The sequence below is a fragment of the Mytilus galloprovincialis genome, chromosome 2 (genome assembly GCF_965363235.1).
Source record: "Mytilus galloprovincialis chromosome 2, xbMytGall1.hap1.1, whole genome shotgun sequence".
Taxonomy (NCBI): domain Eukaryota; kingdom Metazoa; phylum Mollusca; class Bivalvia; order Mytilida; family Mytilidae; genus Mytilus; species Mytilus galloprovincialis.
The window spans coordinates 78,516,253-78,535,000 of NC_134839.1; the positions used below are offsets into that span (position 1 = coordinate 78,516,253).

General features: G+C 32.4%; 1 protein-coding gene across 1 annotated transcript in view; it reads right to left on the bottom strand.

Moving 5' to 3' along the window:
* The window catches only part of LOC143064476 (ATP-dependent zinc metalloprotease YME1L-like), a 28,589-nt gene continuing 9,841 nt past the window's right edge, over positions 1-18,748 (bottom strand). The window contains exons 5-20 of the mRNA XM_076237320.1: positions 17,241-17,326; positions 16,322-16,586; positions 15,686-15,777; positions 14,732-14,822; positions 14,113-14,172; positions 12,160-12,252; positions 10,782-10,914; positions 8,355-8,417; positions 7,295-7,407; positions 6,515-6,559; positions 6,239-6,349; positions 5,609-5,760; positions 4,343-4,469; positions 3,336-3,409; positions 1,503-1,622; positions 1-638 (exon numbers count right to left, since the gene is read on the bottom strand). Of these exons, the coding sequence (XP_076093435.1) occupies positions 486-638; positions 1,503-1,622; positions 3,336-3,409; positions 4,343-4,469; positions 5,609-5,760; positions 6,239-6,349; positions 6,515-6,559; positions 7,295-7,407; positions 8,355-8,417; positions 10,782-10,914; positions 12,160-12,252; positions 14,113-14,172; positions 14,732-14,822; positions 15,686-15,777; positions 16,322-16,586; positions 17,241-17,326 (1,778 nt within the window). The 3' untranslated portion in view covers positions 1-485. The remainder of the gene's footprint in view (positions 639-1,502; positions 1,623-3,335; positions 3,410-4,342; positions 4,470-5,608; positions 5,761-6,238; positions 6,350-6,514; positions 6,560-7,294; positions 7,408-8,354; positions 8,418-10,781; positions 10,915-12,159; positions 12,253-14,112; positions 14,173-14,731; positions 14,823-15,685; positions 15,778-16,321; positions 16,587-17,240; positions 17,327-18,748) is intronic.

The following is an 18,748-nucleotide window of genomic DNA, read 5'->3' on the forward strand; positions in this document are numbered from 1 at the left end:
CAATGTGTCTTCTATCAGTTTTTAGTAGTGGCAAGTAGATACAAAAAATTTAAATGTGGTTATAAAGCTGTACACATATACAGAGTGCATGATAAAAATAAAATGAGAATTTCAATAAGTATGAAATGATAAAATGCATGTAAACTTTATTTGTCCTGTTGGGGTAAGTAATATTTAACCGAACACCTAAAAGGTATTTTACAACAATGATGAAGACAAATAGCCACACCATGATAACACATAACTCTACTATTATACATAAGTATCCCTGAATTACATTTATCTTGTCTTCTCAGAAAATTAAACAACCATAAAGTTCATTAAAATGCTAGTTCAGATACTCAAAACTATAAAATAGTGTTCTGACACCAAATTTTCTGAATGATTATGTGTACACTTGAGTTCCTGTTGTTTAAGAACTACCAAATCAAGAAATCACAATGACCAGAATTTTTTTTATATAAAATAATGCTGCATAACTAATATCAACTGAAAACTTTTTTGTTGAGTGTTTTGCCGTCCATCACAAGTTTAATTTCATCTTTGTTTAATGTTTCATATTTCATTAACATTTTAGCAAGTTCTTTATGTTGTTCTGAATGGTTTGTCAAAATCTTCTTAGCTCTGTCATAAGATTCCTGTAACATAAAAATACAAACTCAATAAAAAAAACAGCCTTCAAATGTCCTCTGCCAATGTACTACTAAGGGCAATAACTCCAATATTACTGCTGGCTCTTTTAAACTTTTTCATTAATATTTTGAAAAATTGTAAAGCTCACAATGCAATTTTCAATATAAACCATATTTCAAAGGTCATAATTCCTGTAACAATAGTTGATTGATAATTATTTTCAAACTTGTTTAAGACATTACTGATATATTTCACAAAGTCTGACAAGAAATGTAAGCTTGAGACTGCTATAAATGCAATTTTCCATATTATTTTATTTTTCCAAGGGATACTCTTTGAAAAATAGTTAATAGCACTGAATTTCAAAAATGTCCAAGATATATTGCTGATATAAACCTTTGATAAACATGTCAGAAAAATTCTGCATAAATTGTACTCCAGTGAGCTTTATACAAGACCAGACACAGGAATGGATGCCCTGTATTTCTATGCCCCCTGCAACACAAGTTGTGCCTTAGGCCAATCAGAAACACATCAAAGACAGATATAACTTTATAGATCAGGTAGCCCCTAGAGAAAAACAGGGTTTATTATGTCACATCTCAATTAATCTAATAAAAAAATCAACATCTAAAAACTGGTTCAATCAAAAGTAGTTAGTGAAATGGCAAAATATTTCAAATATATATCCAAGCTGCTAATTTGGTTAAAAAACAAACAAATGACCAGGGTATCATTGGTTCATAGATGGACAGGCATGGCTAGGATTTTTTTTCACTTTATTGCTGTGGTAGTGTGTATATAAGATAGCGGATGGGGGTTCAATGACATATCTTGGTAATGATAGTGATGATATCTTATTTCAATACCTGAAGAAGACGTTTTATTTCTGAATCTATTTCTTTCGTCACAGCTTCACTGTATTGGTTAACCATTATAAAGCCAAGCCCGCCATCTTGTTGCTGAATGTCAAACACACGAACTCCAATCTGCAAGAAAATAATTAGTACTATTATGTTTCTAATACAGTGATCTTTATCTGATAATGTAAATCATTTTTATCTGAGGCAATGCTCGATGCATATGTAATGACCTCTGCTCATTGTTTAATCATACTGTACACTCTAATGAAATTTCTTCACATAAAAGAAACAATTTATTGTATAAAATGAACGAAAATGTTGTCAGAAATCTTATCCAATTCCACCCTCCAATTGAAAATTAGTATTTATGAATCATTTTGATATAGAACTATGCTTATTTTTCTTTGTACCATATCCTGTTTCTGTCGACACAAAAACCTATAAACCATCATTTGAAGCATGAAGTTTATTGTAAATATGCTTAACAAGACAAACAACATTATATCCTTAGAAGGCATACATAAACAGAATGTTGTCGAGTTTAAAGTAAATACAAACAATATACTGTAAATTCAGAAATGATTGTGTGCATTTAGTATTGCAATTACGTTATTTTAGATTAAAATGTGATAAAAAAAATTGCAATATTGAGATAAAATACTGTTTATCCATCCAAAATGATTTCAAAATGCGAGTTTAAATTATTTCTATTTTAACCCCGTTACATTTTTCTCAATAATAAAAACATCACAATAATTTCTGAATTTATAGTTGTTCAGAAACAAAACATTTGTCCATTGGACACAATACCCCACTTGCATAAACATAATATTATCATAGTCCATGTTATCAGGATCAAACCGTAATGTGGCATATAATTGAAATAGATCACTCATTATAAATATGTGTACTAAGTTTCAAGTTGATGTGGTTTACTACCGTAACCAAAATATTTAACCTGAGAATGTACTGGTTTCACACTATCACATTTCAATGATGAGTTAACAGGAAACTGTGTGTCAAAATCAAAATCTGGGATACAATCTAAAACATTAATGTCAAAACCACAATCAGGGATATGATCTTAAGATTTATATCATAATGAACATGTGTGTCAGGTTTCAAGTTCTTTTTACCTCAACATCCTGTTAAACCATCTTTATCAAAAATTAAATCTGATACAGGATGAAAGAACGGAATATAGAACAGAAAAATATTCTCTTACTATCCTAGGAGGAAAGGGGGCATAAAAATACCACATTTTTTGTTGCTTTTTTTCTATGAATTTTTTATACTTTGTTCTTATTTTGGGATCTTTATTTTGCACTTTTACATCACTGTGCTAGGTTAGAGGATTTGGCCCAAGCAAACGTGTGTAACCCTGCCACACTCTGTATGTGCCTCTCTCAAGTCAGTTGTTGCTGTATAACATATTAGTTTTATGTTTTAATTGTTTTACATTTCTCATTTAGGTGCCTATAACAGCTGTAAGGATTTTGCTCATTGTTGAAGACTGCATGGTGACCTACAGTTTTTAACCCCTATATCATTTGGTCTCTAATGGAAATTTGGCTCATTGGCATTCATACCACATCTTCTTATTTTTATATTTCAAACAAGTCTATGCCTGATTCGACAGATACCAAATCACAATTTAGCTTTATTTTACGAAATAATCCATTTCAAATCCTTGCAAGTTTGACAGCCAAAGCAACAACTTTTCTTACTAAAATTGCCTCCACATGATAGGCAACTAACAATTATTAATTCTTTCTTATAAAACTGTAAGTGAAGAGAATATTAACATTTATTCTGAATACTATAATTAACTATTACTACCTTATCTGACATTCCCAACTTCGTCACCATTGCTGTTGCTATCCTTGAAGCACTCTGAAAGTCACTGCTTGCACCTGCAAAATGATCATGAAAATTGAAAAGAATCAGCATTACCCACGCTACAGTCATTGATTTTTGTTTTTGACACAGACTTTATCTGCAAGAATATCAAGCAAGCCCACAAGGCTTATTGTCATATCAAATGTGTCAAAAATATCCAATATAACATATTTTAATGTCCTAAACATTGACAATAGGATTATGCAACTTAAAAAGTCTCTCCATATATACATGTATCTTCTTTCAAATATAAAAAATCCTGTCATTAAAGTTACCTTTTTCATAGATTCATAACTGCAATAAACAAGAATGTGTCCCCAGTACACGGATGCCTCATCCGCACTATCATTTTCAATGTTTAGTGGACCATGAGAATAGGGGAAAATCTCTTATTTGGCATTGAAATTAGAAAATCACATCATAGGGAACATGTATACAAAGTTTCAAGTTGATTGGACTTCAACTTCATCAAAAACTACCTCGACCAAAAACTTTAACCTGAAGTGGGACGAACGGAAGAACAGACGAACCAATAGACGGACAGACGGACGAACGGACGCACAGACCAGAAAACATAATGCCCATAAATGGGGCATAATAAATGGGGCATAAAAATAGGGCAGATCTAAGCACAATAATTAGATATACTATGGAGGACAGTCATTTTTCTTAAATGTCCAATACAACAAAACATACATAAATGATCAATGGTAAGATTTTTTTTTAAATTTGGAACTAATTTATCAGGTTCAATCCACCATTTTCTACATTTGAAAATGCCTGTACCAGTCAGGAATACGACAGTTGTTGTCCATTCGTTTTTTATGTGTTTTGTCATTTGATTTTGCCATGTGATTAGGAACTTTCTGATTTTATTTTCCTCAGAGTTCAGTACTTTTGTGATTTTACTTTTTACCAGTGAATGGGAGACAATAAAGCATACAAACCTGTTGTGACATGATCACTTCCAAAGATGATTTCCTCAGCCACTCTTCCTCCCATTGCTACATCCATTTCTGCTGTAAGTTTTGCCTTGGTCTGATTGTATTCCTCTGTCTCAGGGATGAAGGAGGTCTGTAATTAGATTTAATACAATAACTTCCTGATTCTTTTTCACCCTGCCAATCAATCAATACAAAAAGCTGTCAAACCAGGATTTTATCCCATTTATCATGTATGTTACAGCAATTTTGGCCGTACGACCTCTATCATTTTCATCAGTAAAAACATGACATAACTAGAGCATTGACCGAAAAGTTCTTAAGTAATTGCACAGAATTGACTTAAAATGCCATTTTTTATTCAATCAAGAACCACAATTCTTGAACAGCAACATTGAAAAACGTTTAACTTAACCTAAACTGTCTTCAGTAACAACATGTTATCATTTGATTCTACTTACATGTCCTTGAGAAACACCTCTGGCTCTGATTGTTACTTGGTGAAGGGGTGTGGCCTATTCTACTTACATGACCTAGAGAAACACCTCTGGCTCTGATTGTTACTTGGTGAAGGGGTGTGGCCTATTCTACTTATATGACCTAGAGAAACACCTCTGGCTCTGATTGTAACTTGGTGAAGGGGTGTGGCCTATTCTACTTATGTGACCTAGAGAAACACCTCTGGTTCTGATTGTTACTTGGTGAAGGGGTGTGGCCTATTCTACTTACATGACCTAGAGAAACACCTCTGGATCTGATTGTTACTTGGTGAAGGGGTGTGGCCTATTCTACTTACATGTCCTTGAGAAACACCTCTGGCTCTGATTGTTACTTGTTGAAGGGGTGTGGCCTATTCTACTTACATGACCTAGAGAAACACCTCTGGATCTGATTGTTACTTGATGAAGGGGTGTGGTCTATTCTACTAACGTGACCTAGAGAAACACCTCTGGCTCTGATTGTTACTTGGTGAAGGGGTGTGGCCTATTCTACTTACATGACCTAGAGAAACACCTCTGGATCTGATTGTTACTTGGTGAAGGACTGTGGCCTATTCTACTAACATGACCTAGAGGCTAGAGAAACACCTCTGGCTCTGATTGTTACTTGGTGAAGGGGTGTGGCCTATTCTACTTACATGACCTAGAGAAACACCTCTGGATCTGATTGTTACTTGGTGAAGGGGTGCGGCCTATTCTACTTATGTGACCTAGAGAAACACCTCTGGCTCTGATTGTTACTTGGTGAAGGGGTGTGGCCAATTCTACTTACATGACCTAGAGAAACACCTCTGGATCTGATTGTTACTTGGTGAAGGGCTGTGGCCTCTTTAGTGAAATATGCAACAATGGTATGTCCTGCTTCATGATAAGCTGTATTCCAATTGGTATTCTCATCTGGTATCTTATTTTTGTTTTCAGGTCCTGAAACATTCAACAAATGAACTCATTTTTAGGTTTTACAAAATTTTTAGTGGAGGGGTTTTGCAATTTAAATTCAGAAGGATATTTTTAGTCATGAATATTTTTATTTTTTTTTTATCTTTTTTTATCTTCAAAATGGTGATGTTCCATGAAAAGATAAGGTAAGGGAGGGTACTTTTAATTCTCATCTGGAGCTGTGTGTCAAATATTTCTTAAAGTAATGGTGTACTGCATGTCGATATGTTGTATAAGAGTTTTCATTTTCAAAGTGCCTTTCCTACATACCATATGTTTCAAAGGACAACCTACAAATGTATGTATTTTCTACTTTGTACAGCAATTAATTTTTAAACACTATAAACAGGTTCTCTGTACATTCTAACAATATATATATATATAGAAAACACCAGATTAATATGCTGTTCCCTTATCATTCTCTTCAACTTCATACCTGAAAAGCTGCAGTTAATAAACCTACCCATCAGAACTTTATCCCTGGCCCAGTATAAGTGTTTTTCTTTGACCATATCTTCTCCTTCCATGGCTGCTTTTAAAGCTGCTTGGTTTACCAAGTCCTGTATGTCAGCACCTAAATTATATTCATAAATATATTGTTACTTTTAAAATTAAAGTTAACATGAATTCCATCCTCTTAAACTATACCAAACAACTACAACACTGTCAAGTAGTGAAATCTATCTAAATGATCTAATAATCTTTATTTTGCTTTACTATCGTGCTATATATTTCTTACCATTAAAACCTGTTGTTCCCTTGGCTATATCTTCTACTTTTATATCTGAAAAAATATTAAAAAGTAGTTACTTTTCTAAAAAAAAAATTACTTCTACATGTATAATCATGGTTCTTGCATGTATTTAAAATAGTTTAATTTTCAAATCTAAACAAGGCTGTAGAAAATTACCATCATTAAGCAAGAAGTTTAGATAACCTAAAATTATGCAACCATCAACAGAAAGCCACTTCACATTCCATACAGTTGGTTGCTATACATCAACAAAACAGATGAGTATTGTATGTTCAAGTTTAATATCATCGTATACACTATTGCAGTGCTCCAGTTTGAAATGAAAGTGTATGGATGGATGGATGATTGCTGTTAAACTTCAAGTGGCTAATCAAATGCATATTTAGGGCGAAAATGTGTTAATCCAATATGAATATGAACCCTGCTTTGTACTAAATTGACACACTGAGCCCAATTTTCAACATGCTAGTTCACAAGCTAAAAGTCTGCAGGAAGACCTGTCTTACTACCCTGCTCATTATTCTAAATACGAGCCAACCAGTCTTTGCTCTTACTCCATAATGCTGAGTTCTTAGCAGAAAAGCAGCAAATACCAATTTTAGGTCTTTGGTTTGACCCAGCTGGAGTTTAAACCCACCACCTTATGCTAGAGGCCAACAAGCTAAGGCAGTTAAATGAAAGTAGAGGGGGGCTGAAAAGAGGCAATTCAGTGCGCTTACTTTAACTTGAGTAATTGTTAATTTGTTATCCTATAATAAGTCTTACTTTTGTCAGCTTTAACCTTGCCAAGATACAGATTTAAGATATCTCTTCTTCCTTTCAGATCTGGAGGGAAAACTCTTACTTCAACATCAAATCTACCCTTTCTCCGTAATGCCCTGCAAACAAATTATAAAATAATTTAAAACAAGAATGTGTCCCCAGTACACGGATGCCCCATCCGCACTATCATTTTCTATGTTCAGTGGACCGTGAAAATGGGGTTAAATCTCTAATTTGGAATTAAAATTAGAAAGATCATATCATACAGAACATATGTACTAAGTTTCAAGTTGATTAGACTTCAACTTCATCAAAAACTACCTCGACCAAAAACTTTAACCTGAAGCGGGACAGACGGACGAACGAACAGACGGACGGACGAACGAACGAACGGACGCACAGACCAGAAAACATAATGCCCATAAATGGGGCATAAAAAGTTTCCAGATCTTTTAAAACAACATATTTTTTATATAAATAAGGCTGTTAGTTTTCTCGTTTGAATCGTTTTACATTTTCTTATCGGGGCCTGTTATAGCTGACTATGCGGTATGGGCTTTGCTCATTGTTGAAGGCTGTACGGTAATGTCTGTGTCATTTTGGTCTCTCGTGGACAGTTGTCTCATTGGCAATCATATCACACCTTTTTTATAACTTAACAGCAACTTGATTGATTGGTTGTTGGTGTTTTAACACTACTTTTGGGCTATTTCTGTGGCGTTCAGTTTTTATTGATGGTGGAGTGCCCAGAGAAAACCATGACCTTTGATAAGAAAATGACAATCCTAGTCAATTAAGATTGGAGTCGAGTGCACCTGCAAGATCATGATTCTAACGCATTACCTCAGTGTGTTGACTGGCTAATGATTACAGTAGTAAAACTACTTAGACCACTATGCCACCAAGGCCCCTTTACAGCAACTTGAAAATAACACAACTTAAAACTTGTTGCCATTTTGGTTCTTAGTTAAGATTGGATTATTGGTTATTGAAATTTCAAAACTTACTACACAAAGAAAAGATCCCAATAATTAATATCTCTCATTACATATTAAATCCTTACTTGTCTAGGTGGTCAATTCTATTTGTTGCTCCCAATACTATGATATTTTCATTCTGGGCAAACCTGGATAAAAAGAATTATTATTAAACAAACAATCTGTTCTTATTCATCAATATTTTTTCCCCAATATACTGCTTATGATTTATTTCCAATACTTGAAAAACGTGTTTAAATTTCAAAATTTCTCATTAAGTCAAGTTTTAAGGTAAGAGCAGGGCTTCCAAAAAATATTTGAGCCAGCCGGACATTTCATATCTGATCCCGATTTTAATCCCTTAAGACTTGTTCACAAAAGGCAATTATGGTAATCAGATGGCCATTCCAATGATTGACATAACATTAAAAAAAACGATTTTTAAACTTTACTTTGATATGATATGAATTTGATGTAGGGATGTAACTGTTAAATTGGCAGTGCATCATTCAAAGTGTGCACATCAGCGTGCTCATATCTGCCTTATACTTTTTATTTGTGCAAAATGACATTGTCAAAAACTTTACTTTCGTTTCACATTGTTCTAACCGGAGAGGTCAACCGGATGTTGACTTGACAATGGTAAAACATGGACCATAAACGGATACGTAAAATCCGTGTACGTTTACAAAGCACGAATGAGTGAAGAAGCTCTTTCCACATTATTTCTTCAACAAAATACTTGAAATGAACGTAAGATATATGTATCAATGATAATTTTAGCATTTTTGAAGAAATGTAGGATGCATAATTAAATTTCCCACCTGTGCACATGCGCACACGTGTTCTAGTTCATACGACGTAGTTCTGACGATTTTTCATTTAAAACCTTTTTAAATTTTTCATCAAATCATGTTGATAAACTAATTTCTAATAATTTTAATCTTTTGGACTAAATCAATTAGAAATGTGAATAAATCGATCAATTTATACGATGTCCGGTACTGAGCATAGTTCACCTGTCACCTGAACAGGTAGATTTCAGCTGTCCAACTACTAATTAGCTTTGATTAAAATTAGAAAGTATTGAAGTAGGTGTTGTTTTGATAGTAATTAATCATCATGTCACATTTATGACCGGAAATGTGATGATGTTAAAGGCAAAAGGTTGGGTCAAAAAGATCGTGAATTATGTAATAAACAGCTGCGCCATGAGCGCATGATACGCCCGACGTCTTGTGTGGAAGTTATATGCAATAATCATAAATAGTTTCTGAGGAAGTTTTAAGCAATAACCATTTATCGTTTTTGAGACACAGGGGGACATGTGAAACCCCCCACCCTGTTTTTTTTTACAAATATCACTAAAATAAAATTTTGAATCAAACCACAGATCTTTAAATTAGTATAACAAAGAAGTGTGTACAGTTTCAAGCAATAATCATAAATCGTTTTTGAGATACAGAACGACATGTAAAAAAACCCTCCCCCTTTTTTTACAAAATACTCAAAAACTCAAAAATGAAATTTTGAATCATCACCAAAAAGTATACAAATCTTTAGATTAGTATAACAAAGAAGTGTGTAAAGTTTTAAGCAATAATCATAAATCATTTTTGAGATACGGCGCGACATGTAAAAAAAACCCTCCCCCTTTTTTACAAAATACTCAAAAACTCAAAAATGAAATTTTGCATCATCACCAAAAAGTATACAGATATTAAGATTAATATAACTAAGAAGTGTGTAAAGTTTTAAGCAATAATCAAGAAAAGTTTTTGAGATACAGTGCGACATGTGAAAAAAAACACACCCCTGTTTTAGTTACAAAGTGCCGTAACTCAAAAAGTTTAAATCTTATTTTCACCAAAAAGTATACAGATCATTTGACCATCATAAGAAACAACTATATTAAGTTTCATGATATTTGGATAAGTCGTTCTCAAGTTACGGTGCGACATGTTTACGCCGGACAGACGGACGGACACCGGACATTTGTATACATTAATACATCCCGTCAAAATTTTGACGGGCGTATAAAAATGACCGAAAAAGCCTTGAAAACTAAAATGTATATATGACCGTTTCATGCTTTAACCAGCCAGACTTTTACCGGACATTATACAAATGACCGGAATATATGACCGTTTTGGAAGCCCTGGGTAACAGTATTTAAATTACTGAATGTTAACAAATTTGTTGATGTCTTATGGTTAGATAAACATTATAAGAGACAATCTGCTATTGAGTAATGTATAATCACTTGATGTAACTTTTCATCATATTTAATACGAATAACCTGATGAGTGTTACATTTGGAATTTGATCTGCCAAGCCTTCTAGAGCTCCGCAGATGACCTCCATTTTTTTTTTGGTGTTATTGTTTACTTAGTGTTTACTTTTCCATGTGATGTTTTGTAGACAGTTGTTTTTTCATTATTTTTGTTCAAGTTTTTGTCAACCTTTCTTTGAAGTTGAGTTTGACTCTAGTTTTTGCTTTTTTCAGTTCTTACCCATCCATCTCAGCCAGGAGCTGGTTAATAGTCTGATTAGCATAAGGATGTAACTCAGAACTTGTTCTCTTAGCTCCTACACTATCTATTTCATCAATAAATATCACACAGGTTCCTTTTTCTTTGGCTTGTCCTACAAATAATATCAAAAATCGTCATTATTGAACTTGACCTCCATTTTGTTGTCAGTAACAACATATTAAAATTTTAAAAGGTTTGGTTGAACGCTTCATGAGTAAATGCAAGGACAACATTTGGTTGCCGCCCGGCGTACATCCCCAAATCAATAACCGACATTTTTGACACAAAAATCCGGTTAAAAATATATGAATCAACAACATCCAAATCTAAAATGATTTTGCAGGACACTTCAACTCAAACCTTGAACTCCACAGTTCTAAATTGTCTTATCTCTATTGTGATTCAAGTCCCTCAAAATACATGATATAAAACATTGCATATCATATTAGCTTTAAAACTCTAGAGACAACAAATCTTGCTCTAGTTATCAAATTGTATACCACATGGAACAAATAATAATGGACTAATCTAATAGGCTGTAGGAGATCAAAAGACGTGTTTTCAGACATCATACATATCAAAGTTAAACAATATGAGTTAAAGCTGTGATGAAGTAAATGTTAACTAAAAATATTAAAAAGCTTCGCTGAGAGCAACCTGATACGACCGCAGAGGTTGAACCCTGAACAGGTGGGGCAAATTTAAACACAATATTCAAGCTTGATACTGTCTGTATTTGGGTTGTGATCAAATTTTTGACGTAATATAGCTTTCTGACACAAAACAAATGTCCAGTTCTAACAAATCTATTGCGCAATACTGATCAATTAAAGATTTCTACTTGAAACTTTTCAAAAATTTGAAATTTGAATAATTTTGAAATAAAAATTGTGTGATATGAAACCTTGTGGTACAATGTCAGAGAGATCCATACACCTACACACAAGTTATTGTCCAGAAACTACAAAAAGCTTGTTTTTGGCCTTAATTCCTAAACTGTTGGCACCATTACCCCCAAAATGAATCCAAACCTTCTACTTGTGGTATTAAACATTGTGGTACAATGTCAGAGCAATTGAAATACTTATTCACAAGTTATTATCCAGAAAGTAGAAAAATGCTTGTTTTGGGCCCCTTTTTGGCCCCTAATTCCTAAGCGGTTGGGACCATCATCCCCAACATCTATAGCAACCTTCCTTTTATGGTATTGAACCTTAAAGTTATTGTCTGGAAACCAAATGTGTCTTCGGACAACGACGCAGACAACGATGTCGACATCATACCATTATACGATCCCAAAATGTTTTTGGCGGTCGTATAAAAACACAATAAATGCTTTGACATAGACAATACTCACTGAACAAGTCTCTGATTCTTTTTGCACCCAGACCAACAAACATTTCATCAAATTCAGATCCAGAACACTGAAAGAATGGCACACCTGCTTCACCTGTACAAAATATATTACAGTGCTTATCCAGTGACCTTTGGGGTATCACATTAGCAAAGACTAAAACAGTTTACCAAATTGCAGTTAGATTTCTACTCCAACTAACTGATCAACTGGTAAATTATTTTAGCAGATTGCTCAAGTGAAATGTTGTTAGTAAGATGTGAGTGCTGTAAAATAAAAAGTAATACTTACCATCCAGAACCATTTAGTTGATACCTTTGTCAATCATTTCTAACAAAAATAATATCTTACTATAGTATGAGTCACTGAATAAAAAGGTCTAATTTTGACATGGAAACTTCTATCATAAATAAATATTATAAATGAATAGTTCAAAACATTGTTTTGTAGGTGTATATTATATAGCTTTGTCTTCTAAGATGAAGTTCTTGTGCAATTGTGATTCGAATAACATTTTCTATACAAATTACTGATCTGCTGGCATTAAAGGGAAATAATTTATATTGAGTTCAAATGTACACTAAAAATTTAATCAATGATACCAGGCTTATGGTTTTGCCTTAAAAAAAATCATCAACACGACTTGAATAAAAAAAATTGAAATGCAAAATTAGTATGAAGTTGAAGGGCATGTAGGACACAGATTAGAAAGGTTTTTCAAAATACTGCTTATAAGTTATCTTGTGCTCCTTGGAAGAGAATCCTTTATACTTTGAACAATTCAACATTTTGCAAAACAACTGTTAATCTATAATTTTACCCTATCAATAAAAATGCATGTCAAAATGAAATTGCTGATTACTGGGCTGGTGATATCTTCTTAATTTAAAGGGGAATTTGAATGATTTATAGAACTTTGAATGTGTTCAATAATAGGGTTTTAACAGCTTTTTTTCAAAATTTAAAATCGTCTTTCATCATTAAATAAGTTTCATGGTTCTTTTCAGAACAGAGGATAAAAGTTGAATAATCACAGAAATAATGTTACAAACAAATTAAATGGGGGAAATTTGATATTTGTCAGACAGAACAAAATTTTGCTGATTATCAGTAATGTAAATTATTTCCCTTTATTGCCAGCAGATCAGTAATTTGTTAGAAAATATTATTCGAATCACAATTGCACAATAACTTTCTCTAAGAAGACAAAGCTATAAAACATACACCTACAAAACAATGTTTTGAACTATTCATTTACAATATTTATTTATGATAGAAGTTTCCATGTCAAAATTAGACCTTTTTATTCAGTGACTCATACTATAGTAAGATATTATTTTTGTTAGAAATGATTGACAAAGGTATCAACTAAATGGCTCTGGATGGTAAGTATTACTTTTTATTTTACAGCACACACTTCTTACTAACAAAATTTCACTTGAGCAATCTGCTAAAATATTTTACCAGTTGATCAGTTAGTTAGGGTAGAAATCTAACTGCAATTTGGTAAACTGTTTTTGTCTTTGCTAATCTGATACCCCAAAGGTCACTGGATAAGCACTGTAATATAAAGTAATATTCACAGGTAAAACACAGCACAAAATCAGTTTTACAACCAAACCACACATAAAATACCAATATCCTTGCAACTAGTCTACAACTATTTTGATAAAATACTAGGCAATGAAATCTGTACAGTTAATCAATTGGTTGAAAAGATTGACGAGCAGACTGTCAGACAAGGTGAATGCATTATAGCTAAAAATGAGACTCAGGTTCACAATACCGGGTAAACAAGAAAATTGCATTCATAATTTTAGAAACCATTGTCCTTCACACAATTTTTGTAATTAAAATTAGATCTCAATTTTTTTTATCAGTTATGAGTGATTTATTGTATTTCTATCTGGTATATACTATAATTATTACAGAGATATCAATTATGAGATTACAAACCTGCTACTGCTCTGGCTAACAAAGTTTTACCAATTCCTGGTGGTCCTACTAATAATACACCTGTTAATGTAATAATAATATACCATAAACATGATGAAGGGAAAAAATCAACAAATATATTATTTGAATAAAAAAATCTAAATTCTTGAATTTTGCTGCAAGCTAATCTTCTGTACAATAATATGCTCTGTGGTACATATTTATTTACAATAAGCAATTTAAGTAGTATGCAATTTATAAAGTACTAATAGGGAGAAACAATAATTTCCCACATCTCATCTCATTTTATGTTTGATTTTGACCTCTGATGCTGTGTTATCATAATTCACAATTTAAAAACCTTTTATGGAGTTTAGCTAGCGCTTTATGTTGTGTTCATTTCAATTCTGTTAGTTAACCACCTGAAGATATGTACATTGCAATTCGTTCCTTGAATTTGCCCTCTGATATGAAAATCTCTGTCGAAACAAACATTTAAGGAGTTTCTTAACATTTCTTCAGAATATGACCTCTAATGATGTGTTCATTTCTTTGCTGACATTACTTTTGTGACTTTGACCACTCATGTACAGTTCAGTGTTGACATACCTTTGGTGAATTTGACTGAGAGTTTACATACCTTTTGGGAGTTTGGCCCCTAATACTGTATATTTATCAGGATCTTTAAGGAAATCAACAACCTCCATCAACTCATCTTTAGCTGTATCAATCTACAATCGACGTTATGTAAATCTAAATTAAGATCAAATTTCAACAAATGTGACTGCAGTCTTTATTTTACTTCTTTTGTTATATAAATCATTTGATTTCTTGCCATGGCATTGTCAGTTTGTCTTTCATTTAACAATTTTAAATATCCCTTTGGTATCTTCTGCCTCTCTTGTACGTTACTGTTATGTCTCAGTTTAGCTGATTGGCTTCTTTAACGTTAGTTACTGTTATGTCTGAGTTTAGCTGATTGGCTGGAATATTAAGCCTTCTTTATGAAAAATAAATATAATTTTAGTCGGTTGATTTTATGAATGAGAATGAAATTATTTTCTTCTGAATTGTCTGCACATAGATGGCGTTTTACAAAAAATATTATTAGGCAGGTTTTAGATTACCCACACAAAGAAAGAGATGAGTAATATCTCTATGCATATAACTTTCAAAATATATCTTTATGTTCCATAAATACATGGACAAATGTCAAAAAATCATTTTTGGCACTACTTTCAACTCAGGTGCAAAGTACACAAAAATATGACTTCAACCAAAATATCTATAGCATTGTATGAATAGAAATAACTAGAATACAAGTGTTTTCTTGTGAAGCTTGTCATTTCAAATATCAGAAAACAGGAAGTAGGTGACTGATAACTCCTTATTGTCAAACTGCTTATAACATTTTAAGTGGTATGTAATTTCAGAGAAAAGTGTGATGGCAATATTTGTTGGTTTAACTGAAAAACAAATTAACAGGGTGATAGCAATACAGCCTCCACTTCTTGAGTGGGGTATAATTTATTTAATTACATTCAAAATTACAGCACAAAACATTTGTGTAACCTTAATGAGCTATAAAACTTACCCCTTTAACATCATCAAAGGTAACATGTACATCTTCAGGTGCTATTTCAAATGGTTCCTGTTTCAGAATACTGAGTCCACCTACTCCAGAACCTACAACAGTAGTAAGTTGTTCTGATTATTTTTCCTGTCATCATTCAATGACTGCATGGGTTCTATAACTAGGTTGGACATGATACTCTGATTAAATAATGAAATAAACTAACAATTCATTTTTACAGAATTGAAGTAGGACATTTTTCTCATTTAAAACTCACTACTTTAGTTTGGTTGTTGTCTCCAGCAGCTATCAAAATGATTAACATTATTATTTGAAACAAAAGCAATATTCTTAAGATACATGATGGTTTAACACTATTCTTACTATTTGATATCAACTTTTACTCAAATTCATCTCCATAATATTACTTTATAATAGCTATGATGGATAGATTACTATTATTCTTTATTAGCAGCAACTTAACTGAAAATATTGGATGTGAAGAATGTATTGAACAGATGTTTCATGTTAACATGCTGTAAAACTATGCTGCATGTGCCTTTTTTTATTTCATTATCAAGTGGGAAAAGAAGATAAGCAATGTAAATGGGAAGTCTCTAAAAAAAGAATTGATATCAATAGTACATCTTCACTAACCTCTACCCATTAAATTGCTGGCAACCAGTTTGAGTATGACATACAAACAGAAAAGATAGACAGCTGACTTCAATAATCCCTGTATAACATTATCAAAGTAATGCTTCTTGTGTGAAGGATCCCTTGCCAGATAACCATCAGCAAAAGATATTTTTAATTCTTGTTGTGTTGCATGGTCCCCTGAATGCTTTTGATGCATTGCTTTAAATTTCTCCCCTTCAACTGGTTTTTGTCCACTTTTATCTTGAAACAATATATTCACAAACTACAAAAGAAATTAAACATAAATATAAATTAAGAATTAGTTTTCATACAAGTTATCAAACTGAAGAATGATCATGTGATTTTTGTGTACAACAATATATATGTTAATGTTGTTTAATGAAGGAGGAACAAGAAAAATACAATACATTAAATTGTAAATTGTCACTGAAAATACAGTAAAATCTGCAATGAACAGATAATAAAAGTGTATTTAAAATTTAACTTTGACCAGTATATAAATGTAAAGATCAAACTGGACTCGTTTCTCGTTTATAATATAGATTAGACTACATAATTGGTCTTCCCGTTTGAATGGTTTTACACTAGTAATTTTTTGGGGCCCTTTAAAGCTTGCTGTTTGGTGTGAGTCAATGCTCCGTGTTGAAGACCATACTTTGACCTACAATGGTTCACTTTTACAAATTGTGACTTGGATGGAGAGTTGTCTCATTGGCACTCAGCCACTCATACCATATCTTCTTATATCTATTAACAGCATAGAAACATTTGTACAATTCATTATTTTTTTTCAAAGTTCCTATTACCCTTTATAAGTTCTGCCAAGAATTATCGTTGAATTATGGAACAAATCTATTAATTACACAGATGTATGTATCCACTTTTTTTTTTTATTACAAATGATAAGAATACAAACTTTATTTAATTCAGATTCTGATTTCTGTCCTCCCATTCCTACAGTTTTCAATCTTTGTGTTTTAAATCCTCTTGTTTGCTGATAATCTGTTGAGATAAATTTGATTAATGAAACATAAGTAGACATATTTAATTATAAATTATCAAAGAGAAATAAAGCTATTATTTAACACAAAACTGCAATCTTAAGTCTATTAATTAATCATTTCTATGCTTATTTTATCGTAGATCGATATGTGACACTTAAATAAACTATTATCTATCTTATCTTATTGCTGCCAGGAAAGTTTCATAGAATTTCTATTTGTTGAACATTTTTTTGTTTTCTTTATACATGTTATACAATACATTTTCTCTGTTTTTTCTGTCTTTTCATTTGTCATTTGAAACTGTTATCCAAAGTGAATTTCACTCAATTGCTCAATGCTATTAACTACATGAGAGTAGCCAAATTTGATAGTAATTTCTTTTCTTTAAAAGTTTTATTTTCTGGTTGCTTGTAGCTTCTTCAACAATGATTGAGAGTGTTCTTTAGACTCTCTGGCATTGATGAGCCAAATATTTACAAAACTGTTAAAACCTGATATTGTTTCAAAAAATTAACAAATTCCACAGTTGTAAATTGAAACATGTGATTTCAATTACTGACAGAAAAGTTAACAAATTCTACCCAACTGAACCAGGTGCTCCACAGGGCGCAGCTTTATACGACCGCAGAGGTCGAATCCTGAACAGTTGGGGCAAGTATGGACAAAACATTCAAGCTTGATTCAGCTCTGAATTTGGATTGTGATCAAATTTTTGACATTATATGGGTTTTTTACACAAAAAAAATGTCAAGATCTTACAAATCAATTAAAGATTTCTTCTTCAAACTTATTTAAATTTAAAATTAAATAGTTGACACAGCATAGGTTTCTGACACAGAATGAATGTGGTCTAATGAACTTAAATTTTTTTTTGCCTTTGAGCAATTCACTATGCTGTTGAATATTAATCCTCTCAAAAAAATGTTTGAAGAAATTTTCTTTTTAATTATGAAATCTGAAATGAGAAAAATTGAACCTCCCCTCCCCCCAATTTTTTTTTTCACATCCACCTTTCCTTTATTCCAAAACTGATCTCAGTTGAAATTTCTAATGGAGTTTGCAACAATAACTACTCATTTAAATACATCATAAAATATTAAAATGTAAAAAAAGTGCTTGTTATCACTGAATGGTAAAGATTGTTTAAATTTATCAGTTGGTAGTAAAAGTGAATATAAATTGTATAATGTATAAAACAATGATTTAAGTTGATTCAACTACTATTCTGGACAAAGAAAGATAACTCCAATTGAAAATTTCTTGCTATTGCACAATATTGTGCAATTAGATATTTCTTGCTATTGCGCAATACTGTGAAATTGAAAATACTTGCTATTGCATAATACTGTGCAATTGAAGATTTCTTGCTATTGTGCAATACTGTTCAATTGAAAATTTCTTGCTATTGCACAATACTGTG